General features: G+C 46.2%; 1 protein-coding gene across 3 annotated transcripts in view; it reads right to left on the reverse strand.

Moving 5' to 3' along the window:
• TRIM33 (tripartite motif containing 33) overlaps nucleotides 1-6,048 on the reverse strand; it is a 131,017-nt gene extending 124,969 nt beyond the window's left edge. For all 3 annotated transcript variants that reach the window (XR_006206611.1, XM_042953527.1, XM_042953526.1), the window contains exon 1: nucleotides 5,498-6,048. Coding sequence is in view for 2 of the 3 variants with exons in the window: in XM_042953527.1 (XP_042809461.1) it covers nucleotides 5,498-6,023 (526 nt within the window). In the remaining variant the exon portion in view is untranslated. The remainder of the gene's footprint in view (nucleotides 1-5,497) is intronic.
• Nucleotides 6,049-9,248: the final 3,200 nt, after the last annotated feature.

The raw sequence follows: 9,248 nt of genomic DNA on the forward strand, positions 1-9,248 counted from the left end.
TTTGACACAGCTTTGAATGCTTGCTGCTGACTATATTATCATTCAAAAACTCAAGCTTGTTTATATAAATAGGGCATTAGAGAAAGTAGGACCTAAAAAAATCCCAAATAGATTAAGCCACAGAACTAGCAAACTGCCAAACAATATATACACTCCTGACGCAAGAATTTCTAAGGAGACTCCTCAGAGTGGCTTACCATACTCAGTGAGAAAACAGCCAGAAACACAGCAAGAAGGTGCTCTTCATACCAGACCCAGGTATTCCCTCCCACTTACCACATGAATATTGCCATCTCAGACTTTTCACAGTAAGTTGAAGATTCCGAAACAATCATTTTTCCATGTTGATTTTTCCATCGTTCCCCACAAATGGTAAGAATATTAAAATTATGTAGATATAAAAAGTTGGCAGAAAAAACAATACAATCATGGGATTTCCCAGGATAGGAACGCAACCTGTTCATACTGCAAAAGACCTGAAGAAGCTGTCTGGTGCCTTACCCAAAGCTACACAGCTAACAGCAGAACACAATGCAAGTTACTCTCAGTCCAGTTCTTCATCCATATCACCATGTTGTCTCAGAAGTGCCTACTACACAAGTCTCATCTCCTTCAAGAGTTCATTCAAGAGTTTGTTCAGATGCATCAATACAAATCTGTATTTTTATTGATACATTACAGATCTATACACACCCACTACTGAGTTATTCCAACTCAACCTGAAATAATTAAAAAAAAAAAAATCACAAAGCACTTTTGTTTATTTTTGAGAGAGAAAGTATGAGGGGCAGAGAGAGAGAGGTAGAGAGAGACTCCCAAGCAGGCTCCACACTGTCAGCATGGAACCAAATGTGGGGCTCAAACTCATGTGAGGTCATGACCTGAGCTGATCTTGGGATGGTTAACCAACTGAGCCACCCAGGCACCCCCACAAAGCACTTTTAATTGAGATTCAACAAATATTAACTAATTTATCTGTTTTGATTTTCCAAATATTTCAAGAGTAAATAGATCAACCTTTCTCTTAAAAATATCTAAATCCATGTTTCTCAAAGTGTGGGCAGTACCAGAATCAGAATCACATGAGGTACCCATATCATTCCCCAAATCAATAGAGTTTCTAAAACTCCCAAAGTGGCATTTTAAAAAGTTCTCCAGGTGAGGCACCTGGGTGGCTCAGTCAGTTAAATGTCCAACTCTTGATTTCGGCTCAAGTCATGATCTCATGGTTCGTGGGATGGAGCCCTAAGTCAGGCTCTGAGTTGACAGGATTCTGCTTGGGCCCTCTCTCTGGGCCCCTCCCTCATGCATGTTCTCTCTTTTTCTCTCTCAAATAAACGTTTTTTTTAATTTTTAAAAAGTTCTCCAGATGATTCTTACTCATTCAAAAGATATTTAATGAACATTCACTCTACAATATTCTAGTGGGCAAAGATAAAGGAGTAAACAAAAACAAGAAAACATTTTAGATTTTACCTGTGCTATGAAAGAAAAAAGGTAACATGTAAGAGGGTGACCTGGAGGACCACTTTAAAAAGAGCCATCAGACACAGGATCTTTAGGGTGATGAAAACACTCTGCATGGTATTATAATGATGGGTATAGGTCATTATATATTTGTTCAAACCCACAGAATGTACAAACACTAAAAGTGAGCACTAATGTAAACTATGGACTTTGGGTGATTATGATCTATCAGTGTAGGTCCATCAACTGTGACAAATGTACTAGTCTGGTGGGGGATATTGCAAATGGGGAGGCTATGCATGCATGGGAGCTGGGTATATATGGGACATCTCCGTATCTTCCTCTTAATTTTGCTATAAACCTAAAACTATTCTAAAAAATAAAGCCTTAGGGGTGCCTGGGTGGCTCAGTCGGTTAAACGTCCCACTCTTGATCTCAGTTCAGGTCATGGTCTCACAGTTGGTGAGTTGAAGCCCCACATGGGGCTCTGCACTGAGTGTGGAGCCTGCTTGAATTCTCTCTCTCCCTCTCTCTCTGCCCCTCCCCTGCTCATGTGCTCTCTCTCTCTCAATATAAATAAGCTTTAAGAATAATAAAAAATAAAGCCTTAAATAAAAAAAAAAACAGAGAAGGCCTTTCTAATGAGGCAACATCTGAAGTGAGGAACCCTTCACTAAAAACAAGCGGTACTTAAACTTAGTGTGCATCAAAATCACCTAAAGGACTTGTTAAAACAGATGGCTGGCTGGTCAGAGGTCTGGAGTGGGGCCCAAGAATTTGCATTCCTAACAAGACTGAAGATGATGTTGATGCTGCTGGTCCAGAAACCACATTTGGAGAATCACTGATCTAGAAGGAACAGTTAAAAAGTGTGAAGAACTTTGGTATGTTAGAGGAACAGAAAAAAGGCCAGTTATTAGGAAGGGTAATGCACTTGTCACTGTTTCAAAACCACTTAACATGTTGACTTAAGCTACCAGTTATGGCTCCCTAGACCAGAAAAGGAATCGTTGTTGGAGAATACTTACATTTGTAAAGCATTTCACTGTTGTTGTTTCTTTTTAAATTTTTTTTTAACGTTTATTTATTTTTGAGACAGAGAGAGGCAGAGCATGAACGGGGGAGGGGCAGAGAGAGAGGGAGAGACAGAACCCGAAGCAGGCTCCAGGCTCTGAGCCATCAGCCCAGAGCCTGACACGGGGCTCAAACTCACAGACCACGAGATCGTGACCTGAGTTGAAGTCGGACGCTTAACCGACTGAGCCACCCAGGCGCCCCAGCATTTCACTGTTTATAAAAGCATTTTCACATTTATTATTTCACTTAACTTAGTGAGATGTAAGTAAAGGACTACTAACTACATTTTAGAGATAAAGAAACTAAGGGGCAGAAACATTATAAACCTTCTTTGCAGAAAAGAATTAAGTGGCATAACTATGTACCCTGACCCCAAACCCAGTATTCCTTCTAGAACAACATGCTTGCTTTTTTAAAGAGCAAAGCAAAGGATACATACAGGAGTTAATACTAAAAAACTATTTTCTAGACCCCCTGTCTAAAAAGATGGTGGCTCCCAGACTTAATTTGTTTTAGATACTGGTTAGAAAGCAACAGTGCCTTAAAAATGACAATATTTAGTTCCATCTACTTATTGCTCCGAGTTCAAAAACAAAGGATAGAGAATGAAGAGAGAATTCACAGACTATTACCCTATCTCTCCCACATAAATATCAGAGTGCCAATTCCATAACCTCAGTCTCTCAGCCACATCGCTCAAACACAATTTTCATCTTATGTTCCCTATAAATCTCTCACCTACTCCAGGCTCCCACAAGAGCACTGAATCCCACATGTCTTACTTATACTCATGAGGCCATGTACATGGGTGTTAGTTATACACCCATTATTGCTTAGTATCTTCAACATCAATCAAATCCTTATTCTTAACATTTTTAGCTGTAGGTCTCAGTAATCAAACCCGAAACATAAGTGAAATCATCATATCCCCCTTCCACCACATACACACACACACACACACACACACACACACACACCCCTCTGCTTCTGTTCCTGAATTCTTTTATTCGCCTTAATAGCACTGCCACCCACCAAACAAGAAACCTGGAACTCAGCCTAGACACATTTGCCTCCCCTATACCAATGTCAATTCCCTCTGTCCAACCTCCATTCCCAAGGCCACTTAGAATTAGTTACTACTAGGGCACCTGGGTGGCTCAATCAGTTAAGCTTCGGGCTCTTGATTTTGGTTCAGGTCATGATCTCAAGGTTTCATGGGTTCAAACTCCATGTCAGGCTCTCTGCACTGCCCACCTGCTTGGGATTCTCCCTCTCTGTCTCTTTCAAAATAAATGAATAAACTTAAGAAAAAAAAAAAAAAAGAACTAAATAATAATTAAATAACTGCCATTTCATTAGTTACTATCACATACTACTCACTTTACATACTTCATTCATTCTATCAATAATTCTATGAGGTTGGCAATTTTGTCCTTGTTTCATAACTGAAAAAGCTAAGGCTAAGAAAAATTTATCCGTCCAAGTCACAAGGAGGAAGTAACAAAGTAGACCTCCATACTCAAATGTGTCACGAAATCCATACCTGTCCCCCATTCCAAAATGCTTCCTTCTTTAATACCTGTGATCAGTCATTTATTAATTCCAAATGCTCATTTCTCAGATTACTGTCAAAATTATCTTCGGGCAACCTTGCCTCCCCTTACTCTCCAATGTGCCCCCAAGTGATCTTTCTGGATTACAAACATGATTCCTTTTATCCACTTGATAGAAAAGCCCTTCAGGGACTTTTAGTCTACACTGCACAAGACAGGCTTTTCAGTATGAATCCCAAACCCTTTTTACAGGTCAGCAATACCTTTCCCACAGTTCTGAATTTCAAGAGCTTTGAAATTTTAAAGTTTTCCAAAATGTGCAACAAAACCCACCCTGAATGGTGGTTATTTCTATCCCATTGGTGAAACATTTGTATGTTTCACTGCAGAAGCATTAATGTGTTTGATAACGACTAGTTAACCCTTAGCTCCAGAGATGTGTAAAGTACCTTGTTCTGTGAAAACTCCCGAATCCAGTGAACCACTCACCCTTCAAGAAACCTGTTCCAGGGTTTCCTTTTCAGTGAAGTTCCCCTGACCTTCTCTTGATGTGCCACAACTACTGTATCAAGTACCCACCTCCACTGCTATAGGCAGTATATTTGTTTTCCCTATATGACTATGAATGGGCTCCTCACTGAGTATTTTATTTAATCTTAGCACACTGTCTGGAACACTAGGGGCTCATTAACGTACAATGAAACCCAGCTGTCTCTAACTCCCAATTCCCTTCAAAGTTCATTTCTCCTTCACCCCTAAACCTTAGGATATTCCCCTAAACATGCAGGCCCTTCGCGGCTATTTTCTTTTGCAGAGTTCCTCCTTCCCAATGTCATCCTAAAATTACTCTCCACCAGACAGCTTCTCTCAGCTCTAAACTCTCCAATACCCTTTATCGTCCTCTATTTTAGTCCCTAGTCCCGCTTTCCCCTAGCCTCGAACAGGGCAAGTCCTTCCCTCCAAGGTAATTCGTCCTCACAGACCTTACAGGTTACCTACTCAACACCTCTCCCGCTACAGGCCTTTCCTCCCAAACCACTCCTCGCAGGAGGCTTCCCGGACCCGGTCCCCTTTCTCTATCCGAGTCCACCAGCTCCCCGAACCTGCGCTCGGCCGGAGTCCACGCCTTCCCGGCCCGTATGCTCACACCCCAAACCTCCCTTGCAGCCGGTATCCCCTCCCCCAGCCTCTCGCTGCCGGCACCCCTCCCTGCACCCTCCCCTTATCTCCGGCGGCCCACCTTCTCTGGAAACTGTCCCGGGGCCGTGTCTTCCACCTCTCAGACCCCTCAGGATCGCGCCGGTCCGAGCAAACCCGGGCCCGGGCACCTCCGTCCCCAGATCCTCCTCGGGCCCGCAAATCCCCTTCGGCCCAGACCTCGGGCAGGGCCTCCCGCTCACCTTGCTGGATGTCGCCGTTGCTGCCCCCCGGGATGGGCACGCTGAGCTGGCGCTCCGGCTCCGGCAGGCAACGCAGGCAGAAGGAGTGAAGGCAGGGCAGCAGCTTGGGCTCCGCCTCACGCCGGCTCTGCAAGCTCTGCTGACACACGGCGCAGGTGTCCAGGAGCGAGGCTGGCGGTCCAGGAGGCGGCCCCGCCGACGGACCCGGAGCGGGAGCCGAGGCTGGAGCTGGGGCCGGCGTCGATGCCGCCCCCCCGGGAACTCCAGGGCCCACTGAGGCCGCAGGGGCTGAGGCAGCCGGGGCCGAGCCCGAGGAGGCCGCGGACACCCCCCCGTCGTCGGGCCCGGCCGCGCCGCTCTCCGCGCCCGCCCTGCCGCCTTCCTCCTCCTCCTCCTCCACCAGCACCGCGGCGAGAGGCGGCTCCGCCTCCTGCGCCGCGGGCCCGGCGGCCCCGGCAGTTACCGGCGCGCTACCGCTGCCCCCGCCGCCGCTCTCAGCCTCGCCGCCGCCTTTGTTTTCCGCCATGTTTTCCTCTTTGAACCCGCCGGACCGCCCCGCGCCGCCCGCCGCCCGCGCCGCCGCCGCCGCCGCCGCCGCCGCCCCCAGCCCCAGCCGCAGCCGCAGCGAGAGCGGTCGCCGAGAGCGAGCAGGCAAGCGAACGAACGAGAGCGCGCGCGCACGCGGCGCCCCCGCCCTCGCGTCGCGCGGCTGAAGGAGGGCTGGCGCGGCGCGCGCACGTACGCACGGACGTCCTCCTGAGGGAGGCGGGAACTTGGGCCGCGGGCGGGGAGTCGTCCCCGCCCCCCTCCTGACCTCCGGCCGCAGCGTGTATGTCCGCGCCGCGGCAGCTCGGCTAGCTGCGAGCGTTTAAAGCCAGTGGCGGTGGACGCAGAACCGCCTTTGGCCGGCGCCGGTTATGAGCTCGGACGCGGCGCTGGTGTGGGGAGAAAAGCGGGAAAGGGTGGATAGGAGGCCGGCACCAGTCCCTTCGCAGCTAGCGTCTCCCGGGCGGCGCCGTCCCCAGAGGCGGGCGCGTCTCGGCGCAAACCTCACTTGCCGTACATGTCGCACGCCAGGGTCTGCTGGCTCTGAGATGCGGTCCTCCTCGGGCTCGGTGCCTTAACCAGCTGCGTTTGGGTGATCGTGTCTCAGGGGAGCCGCGAAACGGGGCGCTTTTTTTTTTTTTTTTTTTTTAACTGGAGGCCGGCCAGAAATAGGCTGAAAAGACCCCGGGAGGAAGAAACTCTTTAACAGCTATCTTTAGCTTCTTAAGGTGATTGATTCTCAGATGTCTACGTTTCAGAAAACCAACTGAGGAGCTTTTTCAAAGCAGAGATGCCATGGCCACACCCCAGACCTGCATCAGGAAGTGGGGGGAGAGGGCTGATGGATGTTGAAAAGTCGCTTCGGCGGATTCCGATGTGCGTCAGTTTGAGGAGCCACCACCGATCTACCCAGTGTTGTGTCCTGAGAGTCCCATGTAGTGTCCCGGCGCGAGTTGCGTTCCAAATACCCTAATGATATCGATGATAGCTTTCAGAAAGGTTTGTCTCTGTTTGAAAACAAGTACCCGAGATGTTTATGCAGTGCAAGCGGCTGTTTTAATGTTAGGATCACGAAGTGCTTTCGTCTTCTGACAGTGTTCCCAAGGAACTGGTATTCTCTGAGCTCGCACAAGGCCTTAAAAATAAGCCGCCTCAAAACATTTGTCATTTATTCGCTCACAGATACCGACCTCTTACTGTGTAGTAGGGGAGTGTTTTAGAGATCACAGCAGAAAGCAAAGATCTTTGCCTTGGAGGAGTTTGCAATCTAACGGAGGAAGATTGACAATAAATATATGCCAGGGAGTGATAAATACCATGAAGACAAAATAAGCAGAGTAGAAGAAATCAGAAATGACTGGGGAAGGCCTCTGTTGGTAGATGAACAAGACTTGTGGCTCTCTTGCAGAAGAGTATTCCAGGCAGAGGAACACAGTAAGTACAAAGGATCTGAAGCAGACAGGGATTCTTGGCTCCTTAGAGGAACAGCAAGGAGTCAGAGGGGCTTGAGTGGTTCGAACAAGGGAGAGTACCACAACATAAGAGAAAGTTAAGGGGGCCAGGTCATACACAGAAACGGTCCTCAATGTTTTAAACTTATATGCCCTTGGATTTCCTCAAACGTTGTAACTAGTTGATTCTAAAATTTTTCATCATACGTGTTAGTTGGCAAAGAGTGCAATTACTGACTTTTTGCAATACTGACATTTTTAAGGTGTTACTCTTAAATCTATCCAATGGAAAGGACACCCGGGTGGCTCAGTCGCTTGAGCTTCCAACTTTGGTTCAGTTGTGGTCTCGGGGTTTCTGAGTTCAAGCCCCACGTCGGGGTCGCAGCTGTCAGCGCAGAGGCCGCTTCAGACCCTCTGTCCCCTTCTCTCTGCCCCTCCCCTGCTTGCGCTCTCCCAAAATAGAATAAATATTTAAGTAAATAAATAAATTAATTAATTAATTAATTAAAACATCCAACAGAAAAGTAAACACTAAAGTATGTCTGACAAACACCACCGTGCAGTTTAAAACACCAACATTCATCAAAAAATGTTATATTTTGTTAAATAAACATTGAGCATGGAAAATAATGTGTTATTGGGAATGTCTATGAGATCGCTGGTAGTTTTCTTCTTTTCGATTAGTTCATGTAGACCTGGATGTATATAACATTACTAGGAAGAGATAGGGCCTGGTGTCAATTCCATTTTTCATTTTTATAGATGTAAGCATTGCATAAAAAACTGCATATGTGTGTGTACATGTGATTAATTTTTACGTATGTGACTAATTTCCTTAAAACTATCCTTAACTTTTGTTCCCCTTGGAAAAATTTCCTCTGCTGGAGCACCCAAGGAGTGCTCGGAACCTAGATGTGAGATGCTGAGTGAGATGGGAAGTCTTGATGAGTTTTGAGCAAAGACTCACTAGTGAAGAGTCACTGTGGCTGCTTCCTGGAGAAATCACGTGTAAGGGTTCGGAGTGGAAGAAAGACCATTTAGGCTGCTAATAGACTAATAGTTGAAGAATACTGGTTGTTTGGACCTGAGTGGTATCTGTGCAGATGGTGAAAAATATGGAACATATACAATAAAGGGCAAATAGAGACTTTATTCCAAATTCACTTCGAACAAATCAGTTAATGGGGCTGAATCTCTGAAACAGAAGTGTTGCTTCCTTGAATTTTTCTTAACCTTTTGATGCCTGCTACCACTTGCCCTTATTAAAATCTAGTGTGTTTTTGAAAACTATAATTTTATAGAGAGGAATTTGCTCATCATGAAATTTACTGTGTGCTCTAAAAGGGCAGGGCCTGGAATTAAGCTGTCATAGAGTATTTGGGGACATTTAAACAGATACTCTGGTACATGTTGGGTTGCTTGTCTGGCTCAGTCAGTAGAGCATGTAACTCTTGATCTCAGGGTGGTGAGTTCAAGCTCCATATTGGGTGGATAGATAGATAGATAGATAGATAGATAGATAGATAGATAGGTAGATAGTAACTCTTGATCATGGGATCGTGAGTTCAAGCCCCACATTGAGCAGATAGATAGATAGATAGATAGACAGACAGACAAATACAAACAAATACCCAAGTACCTCCTTGATTTACAATGGTAGCCCAGAAATCTCACGGGAGAAACTGAAAACATTCATGAGGTTGAAATACCATATGCACAAACCTGTCTGATGGAGAGAATGCATAGCACAGAGG

Source organism: Panthera leo, chromosome C1 (genome assembly GCF_018350215.1).
Source record: "Panthera leo isolate Ple1 chromosome C1, P.leo_Ple1_pat1.1, whole genome shotgun sequence".
NCBI classification, from domain to species: domain Eukaryota; kingdom Metazoa; phylum Chordata; class Mammalia; order Carnivora; family Felidae; genus Panthera; species Panthera leo.